The 23,257-nt window shown below is 38.5% G+C and overlaps 1 protein-coding gene across 2 annotated transcripts in view; it reads right to left on the bottom strand.

Annotated features, from left to right (window-relative positions):
• Nucleotides 1–23,257, bottom strand: part of jade2 (jade family PHD finger 2) — a 48,314-nt gene that overhangs the window by 1,808 nt on the left and 23,249 nt on the right. For both annotated transcript variants that reach the window (XM_084137853.1, XM_084137854.1), the window contains exons 6-11: nucleotides 21,843–22,054; nucleotides 19,769–19,936; nucleotides 16,368–16,484; nucleotides 15,071–15,559; nucleotides 13,493–13,610; nucleotides 1,495–1,623 (exon numbers count right to left, since the gene is read on the bottom strand). In XM_084137853.1, coding sequence (XP_083993979.1) covers nucleotides 1,495–1,623; nucleotides 13,493–13,610; nucleotides 15,071–15,559; nucleotides 16,368–16,484; nucleotides 19,769–19,936; nucleotides 21,843–22,054 — 1,233 coding nt within the window. The remainder of the gene's footprint in view (nucleotides 1–1,494; nucleotides 1,624–13,492; nucleotides 13,611–15,070; nucleotides 15,560–16,367; nucleotides 16,485–19,768; nucleotides 19,937–21,842; nucleotides 22,055–23,257) is intronic.

The following is a 23,257-nucleotide window of genomic DNA, read 5'->3' as shown; positions in this document are numbered from 1 at the left end:
TATAAGCATAAGTAAATACAATATAATAAAGGTCTAACAGTAGTATTCAGGTACAGACATGTAATCATTAAAATGTAAAATAACACTATAGTGTTCACTGTATAAATTAAATATAGATTAATCTTTGTTAAAGATGTGTTTTGTTGTTTGATTAACATTATTGACACAGCAGGAATATTAGGCCGCTGACACTTTAGGACCGAATGCACGGATCTAATATACTGATACACATCCTATTTCTTTCTCACCTCACTTAAGACATGACCAACTGCATTTACGAGAAAATATGCAGAGACGGTCATTTTAACATCATTTTATGTGTATGTGTCCAGTCTCTCTCTGTGTGCGCGGCTCTCTCTCTTTCGCCTCTCTGGCTTGAATGTTTTAAAATCGCTTGAATGTGTAAATTGTCAAGAAAAAACACGTGCAAATGGTACATTTTCACTCTATGATGGTTAAACTTAACACTTAATCCACGAATCACAAGCGCGCCGAACCGTGGGGCAGACGATCCGTACGGTTCGCGGATCAACTGTGATCCCAGTAGGGTGTTCAACCTGGCTCCTGGAGGACTACCATACCAGAGTCTGAACGATTTGGGGGAAAAGATATTGAATTGCGAATTTTCTGCAAAAAATTGTGAGTTAAAAAATATGTTTATTTGTAGGACTGCACAATTTGACCTAAAGGTTGTGATTATATATCATTATTTCCAGGCTGGGCATTGACACAAATTTCACAATTTGAATTTTAACCAAAAGCCTGCATTTTGATTCGAGTTCGATTAATTTGTCGATTAATTGGGGCCTATCAGGTACAGTACATGGCAAATTTCCTCAAGGAAAAAAATCTCTCAAAAATATATATATTTTGTGAAAGATCCTGATGTGGCGGTATAGACTGAAAAACAAAAAATGTTGAGAACCTCTGCTGTATGACAAACCATGTGTAAATTCATAAGTCGACAGCATTGCTGAGTATTTCCTCCTTAAAACTGCAGTGAACCAAAGACAGTCTCAAAAACACGCTTTGAAATCGCTGGTGTTTCTGACGTCACAAACTACCTTGTAACCAATCAGATCAACGTGTGATCGTCAACCAGTGGATCTCTGAGCTGAGTGAGTGAGTGGAGGCGGGGCTCATTTGCATATTCATAGAACTGCGCATACTAAATGAGGCAAGGGTGTCGAGTTACATTCAAGATATTTTTTTTTTTAAATGTCATTTCGGTGATCAAAGATTAGTTTTAAGGGGTAAAATTATTGACTACAGGGTAACTTTAAGAACCATAAAAATGCATTTTAAAAGCGCAACTGAATTGCACTGCTGGTCAGTGGATTGAATCGAACGGATTCATTCTGATTTAAAACAAAAAATAAGTTTTTAAATCTAACTGAATTGGCCATTCACATCTCCAACAGCTGCTCATCTCAGACAGCAGAAGTCTTTTTTGGCAGATCTGTAGACGATGAAACTGGAGGGCTACACACTTACCCAGTTGTGTGAACAGAGAGTTGTCGTCTGATTTCCATTTGTCCTTTTTTTCTGGACTGCTCTTCCTCCTTTCTTTCACTCGTTCCCTGACTCCATTGCGATGAATCTTCTCCCCTCTTAGATTTTTCTCTATGAGGTGCAGAAAACAGAGTATGCAATACACTTAAAATGAGCAATTAATCCTCCCCGGCAGAGCTGAGAAAGTAAATTTGAAGGGTGTGTCTCAATCAGCTCCCGAGCTCGTGAATCAGTGTATCGTGTTCATGAATTCGGGCACTGGTAAGGACAGTAGAGGACGCTGGCTTACTTGTAATGTTATTTAAAGCACAGTATGATAAATACTTTGCTTGTTACATATACGTGCAACATTTCAGCCGTTAATAAATTATAAATGTTAGCTAGATTTAGGGTTGGGAATCGAATACTTGTTATAAAATTAAAATTTTGAATCCTCTCATCGATTCCTTTGTGAGCATTTCAATATGACTTTAAACCATTCAAGTGTGAGTGTTTTCTGTGCTGCACACACATCCAAAACGCACTCACAGAAAAAGTCATTTTAATGTGATTTCAAACTATTCAAGCACGAGACGCGCTGTTTTCAGTGATGCAGGCGTGCAACGATATTGTGCAGCTCTTACAGTGACAGCAGCCTAATATTCCTGCTGCCGTCTCTATAATAACACTAATCAAACAACAAAACACAAAGATAAAACTCACTCGCTGTTCTTGACTAAATAACTATATTTGTAATGTATTTTATTTATAAACTGCAGTGTTATTTTACACTTGATTAGTTTCTGTACCCGAATACCGGAAAATCTTAAAACACTGTTTATTTCAATCGTATCTTTATTCAGTTGTTTCTATTTGTTGCGATTGCTAATTTTTTATTTATTCTTTTAAAATTACTGAGTGTTTACTAGTTGTTTCTCTATAATATTTTTTAAACCACAGGCAAACGCTCCTTGTGTAAGTGTTCTTTAGCCTGTTGATCTTTGTTCATGATATTCAGCTACAATTAAATATTTTGCAATAAGACTAAATGTGAATGATATCCAAGTTTTTTTTGTTTTTGTTTTTTTACCTTATTGGAATCGAAATTAGGAATCGATAAGAATTTTAATCTATAAGCAGAATCGAAATCGGAATCGTTAAAAATCAACTAGCTAGCCTGTCTAGCGACGCATGTTTATGCAGAAATATAATTAAATAATGGTTTATATTTTTAAGAACATCTATCACGTTTCGTTATGCGCAGTGAGCAAGTTTCGTGCTTCAGAACTGAGAGAACATAGTGAGCATCGATGCTCCCTGGTTTTCACAGTGCATTGTGGGACTTTTTAGGGAGCGAACATTTCAGTGCACTGGAAGGATTCAGCGATTGAGACGGCCCTTGAAATGGCCAACTCCCTGATCAGTGCCCTGACTAGTGAACTAGGGAGCTGATTGATACACACCCAAATTATACACCCAGTGCTTCTAAATCTCAAACATGTCACCACACACTGTGAGTGTTTCCCTAATCTAACACGCCTGATTTAGATCATCAGCTCATAAGTGGAGACTGTTGCATAAACATGGCTATTATGTTAAGACAGTGTCTAAAGTTCTAGTGTGACCCACTATCAGTTAGTCTGGGGCAGCCAGTCTTACTTTTCGGTATCAAATTAGGCTAATCTACATTTTTATGTAACCGACTTAAAAAAAGCTATGAACAGTCTTAAAGAAAAAAATGTGATGTCTAACTCGTAAGACTAGTCTTAGCGGTTTATGCAACCGGCCCCTGAATTGAGGACAAAAGGAAGATATGCGATCAGTGTAGTCAGGGTCACACGCACATATGCCTTATGCTTACTTCTTCCCTAGGGCTGTTTGTGTATTATGATTTCTAAGGATTGTTATCGTTATACCATTCTTTTTTTAATGAGGGGTTAAGGGAGTGCTTGGGTAATAGTAATCAACTTTTATGGTCATGACTACACCACCGCATGCAATATGTGCAGTTGTGTTCTGCAGTGTCTCCAGAACAGGTTTGAGAAGCACTGAGTTAGAAGAAAAGATCAGAGAACACCAGACTTTACATCAACGGTCCACAAGAGGGCGCAAGGCATAACTCAACAACAAACAGCAACCTGTTTTATTGCTCATTGCAAAAGAACAAACCTGGCAGTCAACAAGTGCATTTCATTTTAAACTTTATTTAAATTTAGTCAGTGTTCATTCCATATTAGTAAATTTTACTAAATAAAATTGTATAATTGTATTTATATTTATATTTACTAAATAAAATTGCATCTAATATTAGTCTATAAACATTGTAGTTGACAAAACAAATTTTACACCAAATATTTAATAATTTCATGTATTTAAACGCATATCAACATTTACAATAAAACATGTGAAAACTGTCCTGGCTGATCTCCTGGATTAATAATAATATAGTGAGTACACTACTACTGTACAATATTTAGTATGTTTTATATTTCAGTTATTCATTGTCCATGTTTTAATCCATTGTAACTGAAAGAGCTCAATCACAACGTGATTTACACATTTTGCACAACACTGCGTTCATATCTGATTAAAACATGTGAAAAGTGCACATATTCATACTTGTAAAAGAGCAATTATGTGTCACGATTCCCTATGTCTCTGATTTCAAGGACTCTTATTTTGATATTCTTTTGGTTTGCCTGCGTTCAGTTTCTGTTTTAGTTTCAGTTTCCATTGTGGTCTTGTTAGTTGCCATAGTGATTCATTGTTTCATTGATTAGTGTCTCACCTGTTACTCATTATCTTATGTATTTAAACCCTCAGTTGTCTTGTGCTAAAGTTTTGTGCTGGTGTTTCTTTGTATCGTTCCTGATGTTTATTCAATTCTTCTGCTTTAAGCCTTAGTTTGGATTATCAAGTCTAGCCAGTGTGTGACATTATGGAAATGTATTGTCAGAGATTATACTAAAGTATGTACTTGATGAATGAAACCTTTAACGTCCAGACTAATGTGAAGGGCATGGCAATTTTATTGTCATGAAATTATATATTGGTGAATAATTTTCTCACAAGTAGATATCTTTGGGTATGATTTTCAATTTGAACAGCCAAAATAATTTTAGGAACATGACACATTTTTATTAATGCTGACATTTTTGAGTATCTAACCTAAACCTGGGCTGCCAACTTTGGTTTCCTGGTCGGACTGAGATTCGGATGGCATGGGCTGAAACGGCCCGACTCGACTACATTGACTCGCAGATACAACCCAGATTTCTTACCAGCTAATTCATTTATTTTAAAAATTACAATTATTTATAGAAAATATTAAGATTAAGTTTGTTTGTCCACAGTTGTAAGGCAGAAAGACTTTAACACCTTACTGTCCTTTATTTTTCTTTTGCTGCACTCTCTCCTTCCAATAATTACAAGAAACCTCAGTTAATCATTTATAAAAATTACTCTTTTGAACCAGCACTGACGGCTTGGGCTGTTTCTAAGCAAGACACCAGGAATATCCAGGTTTTCCTAGAAGAATCCACCAGGAAAATAAACCCTGACTCATGGCACAATCAGCCACCGAATGTCATGCAGCGCCTCCACATCTCACTGCAGTAAATCTCTGCACCAGTTAATGATAGTTGCTCGAATGTGATGTCATCAAGAGGCTTTGTCTGTTTACATGTGCGCCAATGATATGATTATTTGTAATAATTAGAGTGGGACTCAAACTGAAATAAGATGTTTACATCATAATCAAACCTCTTCACATCTATTTACATGCAGTTTTCCATGAATGCAATTATTACACCGAAAAAAAATATCCGTTGAATTTAATAAAAAAAAATATCTTAAGTGGTTTCACACAATTGATTTTAGCTACATTTAAACAAATGCATTAAGTTGAACTTAATTTTAGTTCAACTTATTACATTTGTTTAAATGTAGCTAAAATCAATTGTGTGCAACCACTTACGATCATTTTTTTAAATTAAATTCAACGAATCATTTTTTTCAGTGTATTAAGAATTATTTACATGTACTTTGATGCACAACATAAAAAAGTTGATCTCAAATGCAATCTGTGTTGTACTTAAATTATGTTGTTTATCTTCTTCATATTACTTTAATATACATTCATATACAGTACCTGTTCTTTTTCATTTTTTATATTGCTTTATGTTTCTGTTTAATCTTGTTATATGCCGTGTTGTCTCCTAACAAGATAAGAGAATATCTCCATCTCAAGTTTTTTAACATCACACAATGATGTTGTAAAGCAGTAGTTTTTAGCACTATTTTGTCTCCTGCTTTTACCTTACTTTGCGTATCTTTATGGTGTAGTTCCTAATATATGCCTACAATACCAATTGAAAAAAAGAAAAAAGGCCACAGACAGCCAAGCAAATTTCAGCAGCTAATCACTTAAACTGAGATTGTGTAATTTGGCTGATATGTAGGGTGTCTTACATGAGGCTGTAAATCAAATCTCGTGAGAATCGGCCACAGGGTGCCACTAAAGTAAGCTAACGGACATTTTCTAATAAATACAGAAGAGTACAGGCAGAAATAAGCATGCCCTTTTGCTCTGAATCTTCCAGTGCACCAAAACTAGACAGTCATAGGGATTAACATTTCTGCAAGACACATGATTTTTTTTTTTTAAACACTCATCCTGGGCTGTTTGTCTAAACTTGTATGAAATTTGGTATGTATCATCCATAAATGCTCCTGAAATTTGATATGTATCATCTGACACCCACAAGACCAGCCGAACGCTGTGAGTGTGTTTGAGAAATCAGGAATGGTGAGAGAACATTGAGCTTGGTATGTTTTTCCTTCAAACCAAACTTGGATCTTTCTTCAGCCGATAGTTTAAATCCCATCCGGCTAGAGCTCTTTCCATAATGTTTACTCATTAGGTCAGTAGATGGTCTTTTGTGGCTGTTTGAACACAAAACACAAACTCTAAAACGTTTTGAGCTTGTCTACTTTCACCACTTCCAGAAAAGTAGTGTTAACGCTCATGTGGTCGAATGCGTTTTCAATTACCTCTGGAAGTGATTGAAAGTGGACAAGCTCAAAACGTGTTAGACCCCGTTTACACCTGTATTTAGTGTCGTCCACTTGTGATCCGATCTACCAAAACACATCTTAATACCAGCTGTAAACAGGGCCAAAAGGATGTGTTTGTAAAAAAAGTTTAACTCTGGCAATTGATTCCTATAATAATAATCCTTGGACTCCAATAATTACCATTTGTGGCTGTTTTTATTTGATTAATTTTATACATTTCCCCAATTTTATGTTTATTGATATAAAGCAACACAATCACATAGATCTGGTAACAGGGTTGGACAAATGGCAAACCTCATAGACAAAGTATAGAAAATAAAACTGATCAAATGTTTAGTTTGAGCTAGGGCTGGGCAATATATGATATTTTTCACAATTTTATTTTTCCATATTGATCGATAGTAATATTTATCATGATGTATAATTTTATAATGCTGCCAGCTTGAAAAGTATCCTGACAATGACTGAAGCCTGGAGATATCATTAATTACATTTTAGAATATAGTTTATTAACATAAATGGATTAACAACATAAACTTTTAACTGTGCAAACATGCTTTTCTGCCTTAAAGCTGCAGTCCGTAACTTTTGGCGCTCTAGCGGTTAATAAACAGAATTGTATGCGTCTTGCGGAAGAACACTGTAGCCGGAGCTAATTCTGTGTGTTTATGTCTATGGCGAATCACACAGGAATGTGTGGATACCTGTGGATTCATGATGCACTCGCTTATCATATAAATTTTAAACACAAAAAAAGTTACGGACTGCAGTTTTAAAATAATTGAAGTTCGGTTTCCTTGTAACTTATTAAAATAGTGGCAGCAACAGTGACATCTCAAATATTTGAAGAGGTATAACCTATTAGAGCTGCACGATTCTGGATTAATTGAGAATCACAATCTCCCACAATTCTGAAATGACAACCAAACAAAATAACACGTAATTTCCTGGAAGTTTGATAAAATGTTGCTGCAGTCTACTTAAAAAAATATATTAAATTATTTTTTAATTAATTAAATTAATGGTTCAATGACTCACTCATAAAGACACTTGTTTAATTACTGGATGACGCTGCATTTTTGAACAGATCTCTTGAATGGATGATTCAATGACAAATACAGTTTTAACAGTCACTTGTCGCCACCTACTGGTGTAACGATGCAATCTTTATTCGAAGCATCAAGTTGCTTTTAAAGGTGATTTACTCTATTTTGATCACTACCGTAGACATCAGTGTGCATATATATATATCAGAACTAAAAACTTGTATTACATCACTTACACACTAAATAACTTCCACACTAAATCCGGTTGTCAGTTCAGTTTAGTCCTTAATCCTGTTCTGTACACACACAGTTCAGTAATTTAAAGAAGTGACCACCACATTCTACACCCGAATGAAAAATGCAGGTAGTGACAATCGCATTCACAAAAATCCTACGCAGCGTGTACAGAACCAAACTGATCAACTAGTTGTTAATGAGGTATTTCAACCTGCATCAGAGATGTTTCTCTCTTCTGTATGTGCGGTGCAAGAAAATCACTACGAGTCTTGACTTGTGTTGCCAGATCTTGCTAGAAAAAGCCAACAACAAGCCCATAAAAAAGCAAAATAAATCAAAATGCTTTGATGAAAATAATACCAAAATATCATGACCCGCACCTCCTCATGAGCTTTATGAGCCGAACTTAAACAAGCCCAAAACGCTTATAATAAGTGGACATGGCAACACTGATGTATGCATGTAAAAGTTTTAAAAAATAAACAACACAACCGCACCGCGCCGTGTAAGCTAACAGAAAAAGTTACGCGTCAGTTACATCATCATCATGTCTCGCGCACCTCTTGACACACCAAAAATTCGAAAGCACGTTTTTTGCATTCGATTGTGTTTTTTTTATTTTATTAATTCGACGAAAATTCGAAATTCTAATTATTTTTTTGACAGCCCTAACGTGTGTCATCACTGCGACACACCCTTACGGCATTGATCCTGGCTTTTGTTCACACATGACGCGTTCCGGGACTGATCCCAGCAATGTTACTAGGTCCCCATCCTGGCATCGATCCCGGCATCAATCCCGGGACGTGTTTGCGTTCACACAGAAGGCACTCTAGCAATTTTACGGCAATTTCCTGGGATCAACGCGTTGTGTGAAAGGGGCTATACTGAACAAGACTTTTGAGAGCTGGATCTTGTAGCCTAGAGATTTAACAATATTTTTTAAGACAATTTTTGTGTTGCGAGGGAGTGTCGATGGCCATGAATCGATGTGATTCACAACTGGGAAGACAAAAACCCTCCCCTAATGGTCAAATCAAGGTAAATGTGACCGTGAGGAACCAAAGAAAGAAGGTGAGAAGATTAAAAGAATGGGTTTTTTCCCTTGTTTGTAGTTTATTTCAACACAACATAATCAATACACAATGAAGGTCAAAGACACATTATTTAACACACTAATCTAAACACAGACGTATGAACTGTCAAACACCTTTCCTGGAAACAGTTCCTGTTTGACTGAAGATACAAGTAAACCATACCTGGTATTTCCAACGTGTCTGCGGCTTCTTTCGCACGGAAGAAAAAAACTGCCCCACCATCAGTAGTCAGTGATTCACCATGTTCATGTAAAATACTAGTTCAATTTAGCTGAAAAACTTGCTGATGTTGGTACAGCGCTGTCATAGAAAAACAATCGGAAGAGACTCGTGTGAAAGTTTGAGTCCGCAGGACTCATCAGTAGTGTCTATCTGGTCCCTGTATTAAAAAAAAAAGAAAAAGAAAAAAAGGCGTGTGAGCATGCTGATATATTAGGAGAAACTATATTATTGCATTAGTAATCACTATTAATTTTACCCACTCATAACAAAAACATGATTTTTGTAGTCATAGAGGCACACATGCTTTGTATTTATTATCATACATACAGTACAAGTCATTTTATATTTTAGAAATTCAATTATTATCATCATCAAGTTATAAACATGATATTTGCAAACAGTATTTCACAGAAAACACTACATTCTTAGACTTTAACATTCATCATATTACAGTGTAAACAAATTAATTTTATATCGTATTATGTTTTTTATTATAGAGCAAAAACCCGCTTTATATGTCATTAGATGCAATGAAAGGTTGCTTATATTTTATATTTTCACTCGATTTCACACTTTTCAATCTGGCGATATAATAAGAAGGAAAAGGGAAATACCCAAATAGTAAAATGTGTAAAAGTTTATGTAAAAATAACACGCTAACTAATGTGAAAATGAATCACTTACTCGTCAGAAAAGATATCCTCCGCTGAATCAAGCCGCGCGTCGCATCGCACTCTTCTTCTTCTGAGGTAAATTCAAGGCTTATTCCTCACAGCGCGTCTTCTTCCAAACTCGATGAAAAGCAGAGGAAATCTGATGAAGCTTGATGCTTTGTTTACTGAGGTGACGGGGCGTTTACAGGTTCACGTGGACTAGACATGTGCCGGTATTCGGTAATGCGATAAATCGCGGTAATGAATATGCACAATATTGTTATCGCGGGCACTTCAAAATACCGTGAAAAATAATAAATCAGAATTTATATTTATAGAACGCGCATTAGCTTATTTTCCATCAACCGCTTAAACAAACACTGCGAATGCTGCGCGAAACACGTGCGCACTCTGATGTAAACAATCCCCACATGAAGCACTGTGTGCATGCAGCGCAGTGCGCACTTTAGTCTAATGTAAACAATCCTCACATGGAGAAGCACGGCGGAAGGAGGAACGCTGCCGACGATTTATCCCCCTTCTAAAAGCAGGGCTGTCAACTCTACGCATTCAGTGTGAGACTCGCGCAATCGACACTTTTCACACTCTCTCGCGCCACACATCCATTTTCTCACGCAGAGAAAAATCACGGAGCAAAGAGGACACTGACACCGACAGACTGGACAGAGCAGGTTACTTTTGATATGAAAAAAATTCTCAGCTCTCATGTTCTGTCCATTTTATTACGAAATTCAGACAATAAATACCGTTTTGGTGCTTGTAAATGTGACGTGACCGATCGCTGTAGCGCCTCAGTTCAAGCAAACCGATCCTCTGTTACTTTTTATTTAAAGATACAGTACAACTTACCGAAAGGTATTTATGCCTCATACATAATATCGATCAATCAGTGTTTTTCAACCACGGAAAGAGGTCAATAAAACTGCAGGTGAACAATTATGTCACAGAACGTTACATTTACCTCAGGAAAGACATTGAATGACCAAACATGTTAGTTGACTAGAAAAAATAGCTATAGAGGGGAGTATTTTGCTAAATATGTGCACTATATTACATTTGTATTATATTTTTACTTGTCATAATTTATTATAATGAAAGCCAAATTGTATTTAATTTAATTTAATTTTTAACCTTTAATAATTATAGCAATTAAAATATCGTGATAATACCGTATACCGTGATAAAAGCTCAATCAATTAATCGCAGCATGAAAATTTGATACCGGCACATGCCTAACGTGGACGATCGCCGCATGAATGAGGTGCACTGCGAGTGGGCGTGGCCACATTAATAATAATGAGCAGAGACTTGAGGAACTGTATCTCTAGTTGGGTTCATACGGATTACATGAGCTGATAATATTTGTCGTCGATTTGACTTCATTTAAAAGTAGATGTTTCAAGCATTTCTCGTGTCTGTATTCGCTGAGTTTCGGTTCATATTTGTGATGCATTTCAGAAATAAGATCATGGAGACTGAGACAGCAGAAAGCGCACCCCGTTTGTTTTCTTTATTTTAAAAAAGCATAAAGTTCTGTTGTTATTGTGAGTGTACAGAAATAAAAATAGACCCTTTACAGTTTCGAATGATCTTATCAGTATGACCAGAAATGATTTTAAGTTCTTTTCGCTGGCGTTAGGAAAAAATGCAAGTGATCACGTCAGTGCCTATGTAAACAGTACTCAACTCAGTATACTATAAAAATAGTAAACGCATGACAACATGTAACAGTGTTTAGTGAAAGTTAAAATCTATGCACAATTGTATGTAACGTGACACGTCAAATGACTGAATGGCTGTCTGAAACATTTAAATAGTGTTCAGAAACAGAAAGTAGCGCAGCTGCGTTGTTTATGGGGTTACTGGGGTAAAGGCTGCACTTCTTGCTGCTCCTTCAGCGCCATCTACTGTCCGAGAGCAAATGTGCGTTTTCATTCACTCGTTCCGCCATGTGCTTTTCATCAGTATTGGGTTGTTTATATCAGAGCCTTTTTGACGTAGCACACACGCCATGTTGCAAATATTAACCGGTTGATGGAAAAATAATCTAAAAATGCATTCTTAAAATAAATAAAAAAGCACTGCTGTCATTAGTTGTTTCCAACCATCTCTGAAACTGGTCATCTTCAAGCGACTGAGAGTTAAATTTGCCCGCTCTCGTCTCCCAGGCGACTCATCTCTGGTGAGGTGCACACTGTGACATACTACATAATAAAAAGACATGTGTAACACAGTCAAGTTGCAAACTGGGTACTACCCAAGAGCCAAGACTTGGTGCTACACAGCCCAAGGCCGCATTTACACTGCAGTTCTTCATGCCCAATTCTGATTTTTTTGACTATATCAGATTTTTTTTGACGACTCGCTTACATCTTCTTTTAAAAGTGATCCATATCTGATATCTGCATTTACACTACACTTGGCGAAACTAACAAAAAACAACATTATGATATCAAGAAATCAATTTCAATAGTACATTGTGTTTAATTCATTGACATGGAATTCATAGAAACATTTTTAATACAATGGTTTAATCTTTATATCAATATAGTACAAATTCTTCAAGACAGTGATTATATCAGATTTATTTCCGCATTTAAAAAAGGCCTGAAATTGATCAGAGAATATCGGAATCCATGTGCATCTGTGTCACATGGGAGGAAAAAAATTTAAATCGGAATTGGGTCCCTTGAGCCATGCAGTGTAAATGCGGCCTAAAAGCATATATTTAGGACTTTTTAATGGCGTTAAAATCATGGGATTCTAATTCGAGACTTTCAAGATTGTTTAATGCCCCGTGGGAACCCTGGCAAAATGTAAACTTTGTAAACCGGTCACTATGCTACACATGTGACCGCATTCTCGTACTCTTGGTGTTGTCACTGGGATAGTACCCTTACTGGTGATGGAAAATGTTTGTTGTGTTTCCCAACCGTCCGTCGGCATTTTGTTTGCAGACTGTCTGGGACGGATCACACAGAACGCGTTTTTGCAATCCTCTGCGCTACTTTTCCACTGGTTTCTATGTAAACGTGCTAGATGGATGTGTTTCGAGTATTTCGCAGCGTCGCATGCATGACACGCCATTATAAAAACACGTTAAAAGAAGTTCAACTTTAAAAAAAAAAACACATTTTAAGAGCTTGTTCGAATGATCTTCATCTCGTGTTTCCGCAAAATCACGTTGTGTAATGCATTCTTACCTTTTTTTCAACAATTTCCTCAGCTTTGGAGGGTAACGCAAGTTTGTTTCCCTCGTCGGCTCTTTGGACACTGACTGGATGTTGTCACATTTATTTCTGATGTGTGATAGACTGGTAGGTTAATCCATTTAGAGTAAAAAAGCCTAGAGCTTATCATCGTTATCAACATAAATTATCGCAAACTCGATATCGTTATATTGTTTATCGCCCAGCCGTAGTTTGAGCACCTTCTTTCACTGACCATTTGTATAAAAAGGAAAAATAATACATTTTTGAAGGGTCATTTTGAACCCTATTTTAGCTGTAAATGAACTTGACCCCCAAACACTGCTTAAAGCTCTCATAATATTCTCGTTTCCAGCTTAGATATTGTGCTATCAATTAAAACCGATAGATCAAAATATTAAAAGAAAAACATAAGAGATTGTTGTGAAGAGTTTCCATACCTCCAACCAGGTCCTTCTCTAAGAGCTGAATCTGCAAGGAAAAGATCTTCTCCTGCAGGTTGCATAAAGAGTGTTTGATCCTCTCTCTGCGTGTGACCATGTAGCACAAGTTTCTGACCTGAAAGAAAACACACCAGTCACTGAAATAGCTATGGTTAGGAGTTAGCATGTTTCTGTAAAACATGATGTAAAACCTTCATTATTCATAGTATAGGTGGGAAAGTCCTCTGAGAAAGTAAGTGTTGCCACCACAGTTCTGCCAATGTATTTAACTCATTAACCTAATCAGTGACTAACCTTCATAATCAATAATATGTTAATTTGCTGAGCACCTTTACTGGTGAAAAGGGTTGGGCAACTTTGGTACTGGAGGGCCAAAGTTTAGCTCAACCATAATCAAACACACCTGAACAAGCTAAACAAGGTCTTCAGGATTACTAGAAAGCAACATGTAGGTGAGTGTTTATCAGGGTTGAAGCTGAACAGTCTTGTTAAGCACTGACCCCGACAAAGAGGTTTTCATGATGACGATTCAGTATGAATAAGCTAGTGAATATTCCTGCAAACACAGTAGCGTCATTCCATGTCAAATCAAACAAATTTCAGAAACATCCCTGGCTCAAATTCTTTAGTTTGTTAATATTCTTTCTGAAGAAAGGAATATCTCTCTGCTTAATGTAATCTGTATGAAATGTGCACTTCTCTCTATAGGCGCGTTCAATACTGCGAAGATGGCGAGTCAGCATCGTCAACTTCATCTTTGCAGCCGACACTGACACAGAAAACACTAGCTTAATAAATGGGTCATTGGATGCCCATTTTCCACAAGTTGGGATGATTCTTTAGGGTGTTCATGTAAAGTTTATAATATACTTTGGTTAAAATTCCTCAATGGTTGTGTAAAACGCCCTTTTTACCTCCTCAAAAACAGCTCTGTTCACAGCGACCTGTTTCGGTGCATGTCTCTTTAAATGATAATGAGCAACTGCTCACCCCACCCCTCTCTTCCATGGGGGGTGTCAAATGGCTGAGGGCAGAAATATGTTAATATGGAACAATCCGTCAGCGGTCGTGGGCGGAGCATGAGCATTATGACATCATAACGGCCTGATTATTGAGAGTGTTTAGACTTTTTGAGGATTTAAAAAAAAAAAAAGGAGTGAATGGATTTTTTTTCAATGTATTGTGGTTGTGTCCACAAACTGCAGACACATTTATATGTAAACACCATATAAAAGTGATTTTTGCATCCGATGACCCCTATAATAAACAATTAAAATGTATCTGACACATTCATAATCATTACTTTTGCTGGTTCTTTGTGACAGCTGTTAGGTGCGTTATTGGCAGCGCCACCCTCTGGTTACATGAACGCATTACCAATGCATCGGCACCGAAAACATGGGGATTTTTTTTTTCTTGGACAATAATCGCACAACCTATTCGATATTCTATAATTAAATCAACTAATCGAATATTCGAAAATCGTGACTCATCTCTAAATAATGCCTGAATAATAATGTTCAGGAAACCTGTTTGAAACGATCATTATAGGTTATTGAAAGATGCTACACTCACCCTCTCCAGATCCTGACGCAAGTGAGTGAAGAGCTTGAGTCGTCGATACAGAACGTCCTGCTCCTGCTGGGCCAGATTGTCCACCTCGTCCCTCTTGAGGACCACCAGCGGCTGGTTTAAGTTGGCCTTTCGTCGCAGTTTCCAGTACTGGAAGAGGAAGTCCACGTGAGCATCTGGCAGCGAAAGGCTTTCCGCAACATCCTTGGGATCCACTAATCTGTAGAACTCATCTTCAAGCTCTTGCAGCTTCTGCTTGCGATGGCTGGCTTTCTCCCGTTCGGCTTGTTCCTGCTTCAGACGGTCCGAAAGCATCCCGGGAAGATCCAGGCGCGGTTCTGCACTCGCGCCGCTGTTCGAGCGCGAGCTGTGCTCCAGACAGAAAGATTTGAAGCGCACCTCGTCGTTCTCTGCCAGAGTGGTGCGCATCTCTAGTCCATTGTCAAACGCACAGGTCACATGGAAGGCCACGGCGCAGGATGGCATGGAGCACTGTGGAAACAGTACGGCACGTGTTTCACCTCAAAAACGCTTCACATTCTGTCATCATTTACTCACCCTCGTGTCCTTCCAAAACAGGAAGGCAAAAGGAAAGATTCAAGGACCAAATATCATTACAGTACAACTTGCTATACTGCGGTACTCCCTAATTCTTCTGAAGTTGAGTGACCAGATTTCAGCCATTATTCGTGAAAAAATGTTTAAAAAGTTTATGAATCAGACTGATCTGATTCTGGGTTAAGAAATGGGACACCACTACTACACTATTACACGTCATCGCTAGCTCCTACGTCAAAGGAGATGCACCGATGTTTATCACAAGAACATGACCGTAAATATGAACACAAGGTTGAATGTCACAATTTCAAAAACACGCTTTGAAATCGCTGGTGTTTCTGACGTCACAAACTACCTTGTAACCAATCAGATCAACGTGTGATCGTCAACCAGTGGATCTCTGAGCTGAGTGAGTGAGTGGAGGCGGGGCTCATTTGCATATTCATAGAACCACGTATACTAAATAAGGCAAGGGTGTCGCATTACATTCAAGCTATTTAAAAGCAAGAAGAAATCTGATCAAAGATGAGTTTTAAGGGATACAATTATTGACTACAGGGGGACTTTAATATATTACAAACGTTAACATGATTTTCTGTAAGGCTGCTTTGAAATAGCCTAATGTGTATTATGAAAAGGGCTATAGAAATAAATTTGACTGGACTTTATGAAGTAGCCAATCCTCCCTTAGTTCTTTAAAAGCATTAAAGCAGGTGGAAGGTTCTTCTGCCTCGTCTCTCACCTGTATACATGTGCCTGTGTGTTCCCGGCACAGGCTACAGTACAAGGCCCATCGACTGGCTGGGATGTGTGATACTTTTGTAATGGGCTCCATCTTCTCAGGGCAGCCGATGCTCACCTGTGTGGACATGGAAACAAGTCAGAAAACAAAATGTAATCATATTACCCATATCATGCATCCACATAAATGTCATGAATAACATGCACTCCGTATAACTCATTACTCCTGTTTTCTGCTCGTGAGCTCCCCCTGTTGCTCTGGCTGAATGGATAACACTATAGCGAGATGGGCTAGATCGCTCAAACATCTTTCGATCACATAATTTCATTGAAAATTAATAGAAATGCTCACTCTTTCTAAAGAAATGTGACATAAACATGATATTTTATCTTCTTTTTTTTTTAAATGTGTAAGCCTTTGGACTAAAAAGACTTAATGGAGATGTTTTGTGCATTCCTGTGATCACACATAAATGGATGCAGATGCAACTGAAAATGTATGTGAAATGGTTAATACCAGTTTGATTCAGCATGATTGATGTGCATTTCTGAGAAAATTAATGAATTACTGCCACTGTAAAAAACATTTATTATAAAACATTGGTCAATTATCGATGCTGGAATCCAAGTCGAATCCATTTTCTCCTTAAAACTGCAGTGAACCAAAGACAGTCTCAAAAACACGCTTTGAAATCGCTGGTGTTTCTGACGTCACAAACGACCTTGTAACCAATCAGATCAACATGTGATCGTCAACCAGTGGATCTCTGAGCTGAGTGAGTGAGTGGAGGCGGGGCTCATTTGCATATTCATAGAACTAAGTAAAAACCAAACGTTCGATTCTGTCATGCTCATTTTGCGATCCTACTAGTTTTCAGTCAGCTGGTGAAATGGTTGTGTGACGTTGTTCTATTGAGGCATGTTAAGGGCGGGTTTTAGGGTACTAAACAGGTAGGTAGCACCTACTGACCCGACAGTGGGAAAACGGCTAGTGTAGACAAAAACAGAGCTACCTAGTGCACTAGAACACAATTTAATTTTGATGCAAGAGGACAAACGATCTACAGCAGAATCTACAGCACAATGAGCATGAGAGAAAGCATCTCTATGGTGCGACACTTTCACGTTAGATTGAAGTTCAAATCTTTAAAAATTAGGGCTGTGAATCGAAAAACTATTCCAATTCTGGAATCGAACACTTGAGGTCAGGAATCCGATTAAAATTCTTATTGATTCCTTTGTGAGCATTTCAATATGACTTTAAACCATTCAAGCGTGAGAAGACTTGCGTGCTGTTTTCTGTGCAGAGCACACATCCAAAACGCACGCACAGAAAATGTGATTTTAAACCATTCAAGCTTTTTTAGCGCTGCAGGCGCATGTGTATTTGGATCCGTGCAGCTCTTAAAGTGACAGCAGCCTAATATTCCTGCTGCCGTCTCTATAATAACACTAATCAAACAACAAAAGACAGAGAGAAAATTCACTCGTTCTCGACTGAATAACTTTTGTAACTATAATTGTATTTTATTTATAAAGTGCAGTGTTATTTTACATTTGATATTTACCTGAATATCTGAAAATTATAAAACACTGTTTATTTCAATCGGATCTTTGTTTAGTTGTATCTATTTGTTGCGATGGCTAATTTTTTAAGTGTTTACTTGTCTTTAATAATGCTTGAAATGTATATTAGTTAGGCTAGTTGTTTTTCTATGGTGTTTTTAAACCACAGGCAAACGCTCCTTGTGTAAGTGTTCTTCAGCCTGTTGATCTTTGTTCATGAAATTCAGCTACAATTAAATGTTTTGTCTTACGTCTAACCTTATCGGAATCGAAAATAGGAATCGATAAGAATCGGAATCGATAAGCAGAATCGAAATCGGAATCGTTAAAATTCAAACGATACCCGACACTACTATCAAGGAATTAAGCTTTGCATTGTAACACAACAGTATTTCCCCCAATCCTCTCAAACATGTTACAGATGAAATAAGCAGGAATGGGGAATATAATCAAATTCACTGCGTCTGGAAGATGTGGAAACTCATGTTCATTCATCAGCCGCCGCACAGCAGTTTCAATGAGCCTTTTCACTCACTTTTGTGGCTTTCTACATCCTCATCATTCCGCTATTGTTACTGCCTCGCTCTTCAATTTCTGTACATTTCATTGGAACACCCATTTTGGCCAGGCTTTTCAAAAATCCCTCTTTGAGTCCTTATCTTCTTGTCAAACCTTCTTTTGTCCTCCTCTGGATATTCAGAAGCCTTTTGCATGTAAAATAGAGCGCTAAATCTGTTACGCCTTTACAGAAACATCTTGCCCCCAACCTGACCAAACAATTTCCAGCTCAAAAGCTTTCCTTTCAATCACATGACAAGACAAAGAGGAAATATTTCAATTAGACTTCATCCATTATTGAGTGCTAATCACAATTCTCCTTTGTCATCTTCCAGAAGAATACGTGTGCACATGTTCTGTAGCACTTGACAAGAGTGAGCTGATTGTGAAAGGTGACGTGTTTATGATTTCCTTTCTGCTTTTAATACTTTACTGCATCTTCTGTCAGACAATCATTTGTGAGGCAAAATTCAATCAAAAGTGAATTTCAACTCAACTAGGGCTACAACAAATCAATAAAGTAAACAATCACCATTGAATTTGCTGACTTTACACATCAAACTTTAAAAAAAGTTCGGGTTTCGGATGATACTTTCATCCAGGATTCACTGTCGAAACCATCCCTAAAATTAAACACCACTTATAACTAGGGGTGTAAATCGGACAGTTCATCACGATAAAATATGATACCGATTCTCTCAGTCAGCGATACGATATTTGCCGGAAAAATTCTGCGATACGATTCGATTCAGGGCTATATCGATATTTACAATTTAGATAATACGTGCCAAGTTTACACAACCAGTTACATTTTTATTAACTCACAAATGCAACCAAAATATATAATATAAAATATAATAGGAACGTTTAATTAAACTCTTTGAAAATTGCACACCCTCTTCCATTTGGGACATTTACAACAGAAGAGTTCATTTGCAAAAACAGATAACTGTCAGTCAAACTGCAGCTGGGTTGCTTTGATTAAGTAATAATAACTATTATAAAAATATAGGTTACTTACTAAATTAAAGTTCATTCAAAGACACACTGGCAGACAGTATGGTGAGTAAACGAAAATGCGCGCTTTGGCATAAATGTGTAGATGGACGTTACGTAAGGATGAGGAGAGTGTCAAAATAGAGGTACCGCATACCGATATTTTACGTGTGGCATCGATGCATCGTATCGTTAGATGTTTGATCGATGCATCGATCCATATCGATGTATTGTTACATCCGTACTTATACCCACTATCCCCAGACTAGCTTCATTTGATACCTCAGGGATCCATAAGGCACAGCTGACGTGGACCCACTTGGTTCCACTGCGAGTGGGTTTGAGAGCTCCTCCTCTTCTGGGACAGAGCAAACATTTGGCCTGCACTCCCAGAGCACAGGTCCGGCACAGCCAGTTCCCCTGCGGCACCTTCAGGATCCCGTAACACGCCTGCAGGAGGAGAAAACAGTACTTCTCTCAACACAACCGGTAATGTGCACAAATCAGGAGTGTGTTTCCCGAAAGCAGCGTTAGCCAACTGTGATCGCAAGTTCTGTCGTTATCATCATAGTTCAACGAGTCTGTGTTTCCCGAAACCATCGTTCCAACGAACATTCGCAAACTGCATTGTGTGACCTGTGTTTAGAAGAAGAGTTTCTAGTTTTCATGACATGTGGACTCAATAAATCCTGATCTTGAGCAAAATAATCAAGCTGACATTCAGTGCAAACCTGTGTCTTTAATTTACAATACATGCAAATGTCATTTACGTCTTTTAGTTCGTCAAGAGATTTAAAGCGTAGTTTCTGAAGAGTGCGTGTGTGTGAACGAGCTCTAGTGTGTGAGAACGAGTCTATGATTGAATCTGGAAATAAAGCAAAATAACTGAGAAAAATGAGAAATAGTCCTCAGATGCCAGTCTGTGATTTATAGCAAAACATCTCGCATTAATTCAATCTCAAACAGGTTCATTAACAGTAGTTATTACTCCTCCACCGGCGTGACATCATTAACCAACGTGGTTGAACGACCAATTTGCGACAATATGGTTTGGAGAAACAGTCGTGACGAGCTAGTGGATTCTTCAACGATGCGTCGTACTGTGATAGTGAAGCACGAGTTACAGTGGTGTACGGGACACACACTCCTGAACGATCAATTTCTCCACTCGTGTTAATTATGTGAACGTGCTCCTGCCAAACTTTGTTAATAAAAGGTGTGTATGAACTAATAAGATCACACAGATACGCTGGTGCAGTCCCATATAGTGCTTTAGATGTTAAAATTAATTAAAAAGTTTAAGTTAAATTAAAAATAAATAAATTTATTGAGCATGGCAAGACATATTCACAGGTAGTACCAATAAAATATCTACAAAATTAGAATTTTAAAATCAAGAGAACTTTATGCAGGTTTGGAACAACTTGAGGGTGAGTAAATGATGACAGAATTTACTAACCCTTTAAAAAAAAGAATATTCTTAAGAAATGTTTTTGAGAATACAAAACATTCTTAACTTTACTCTTAAGTTAGAAAATAAGAAGAAAAAAAGCAATGTTTCGTGAATCCGACCCCTGGTGTCAAGTGGTGTTTCACTGCATGCATGCACACAACGGGATATAGGGAGGTTAACGCTTTTGATTACATTTTTTAAAAAATAATAAAGATGTGCACGGATAAAACATGAATGCAACATCCTGTAAAAAAAAAAGAAAAGAATTGTCGATCTTGATTTTATGGTGACTTTAATTCCAGCGCTCAAGCATTGGCAGCAGACTCAATAGAGACAAAGCGACACGCGTCATAAACAATGTCTAAAAGCTGATATGTGACGAGGTGTAAACAAGCTAAAAAAAACAGAAATACGTTTTTATAAGCTGTCGACCCCAAAAAATGAGCGTTTAAGGACACAAAAGTGGATTCAGGCTGGAGTGAATGGGTAAATTGTGGGATTCTGACACTCAGTGTGCGCTAAAATACACTACATGTGCAGTAAACATTTAGTCACTAGTAAGTCAAATATCCAAATGTCAAGTTTTATATATTATATTTCTGTAAGCTAAGCTATCCGGTCGCCTCCAGTGGGCGTAAGTTAGTTCTCAGAGTAATATGACACGCTGCTCTCTCTCAGGTGCCTGTATCCACTCGTGTGTATTAAACGCTCGTTTTTTTGAGGTCGACAGCTTATAAAAACTTGTTTCTGGGTTGTTTAGCTTGTTTGCTGTACACCCTGTCACTAACAGCTTCTCGCAATACAAAGTCAATGGAGACGGTTGGATTGATTCCCCCCCAATGTGGGCGTGGCCTAAATGTGCTCTGTCTCTGTGCAATGTGGGTAATTTGTTTGATGGAATACCTGGTGCACACAAACGTTGCACTTGTCGCAGAAAACCATCTCGTTGCTGTCCTCCCCCTCGGGCGAGCGGCACACATCACAGACCACGTCCTCGTCGTACTCGATGCCCAGGCCCTCCTCCGTCTCGATGGCCCGCTGCATGTTCTGCTGACACCGGCTCTCCAGCTCCAGCACAACCTGCTCCATGGTGAGCTCGTCCAGCTCCGGCAGCGCTGAGGACACACACACACACACACAGGTGAAGAAGAGAAGAGCAGAGGAGAACACAGGACACACACACACACACAGGTGAAGAAGAGAAGAGCAGAGAACACAGGACACACACACACACACACACACAGGTGAAGAAGAGAAGAGGAGAGGTGAACACAGGACACACACACACACACACAGGTGAAGAAGAGAAGAGCAGAGGAGAACACAGGACACACACACACACACACACACAGGTGAAGAAGAGAAGAGCAGAGGAGAACACAGGACACACACACACACACAGGTGAAGAAGAGAAGAGCAGAGAACACAGGACACACACACACACACACACACAGGTGAAGAAGAGAAGAGGAGAGGTGAACACAGGACACACACACACACACACAGGTGAAGAAGAGAAGAGCAGAGGAGAACACAGGACACACACACACACACACACACAGGTGAAGAAGAGAAGAGGAGAGGTGAACACAGGACACACACACACACACACAGGTGAAGAAGAGAAGAGGAGAGGTGAACACAGGACACACACACACAGGTGAAGAAGAGAAGAGGAGAGGTGAACACAGGACACACACACACACACACAGGTGAAGAAGAGAAGAGCAGAGGAGAACACAGGACACACACACACACACACACACACACAGGTGAAGAAGAGAAGAGCAGAGGAGAACACAGGACACACACACACACACACAGGTGAAGAAGAGAAGAGCAGAGGAGAACACAGGACACACACACACACACACACACAGGTGAAGAAGAGAAGAGGAGAGGTGAACACAGACACACACACACACACACACAGGTGAAGAAGAGAAGAGGAGAGGTGAACACAGGACACACACACACACACACACACAGGTGAAGAAGAGAAGAGGAGAGGTGAACACAGGACACACACACACACACACAGGTGAAGAAGAGAAGAGGAGAGGTGAACACAGGACACACACAGACACACACACAGGTGAAGAAGAGAAGAGGAGAGGTGAACACAGACACACACACACACACACACAGGTGAAGAAGAGAAGAGGAGAGGTGAACACAGGACACACACACACACACACACACAGGTGAAGAAGAGAAGAGGAGAGGTGAACACAGGACACACACACACACACACAGGTGAAGAAGAGAAGAGGAGAGGTGAACACAGGACACACACAGACACACACACAGGTGAAGA

Source organism: Abramis brama (assembly GCF_963993115.1).
Source record: "Abramis brama genome assembly, chromosome: 15".
NCBI classification, from domain to species: Eukaryota; Metazoa; Chordata; class Actinopteri; order Cypriniformes; family Leuciscidae; genus Abramis; species Abramis brama.
Note: the sequence above shows the minus strand (reverse complement) of the source record. Positions and strands in the feature narration are given on the sequence as shown.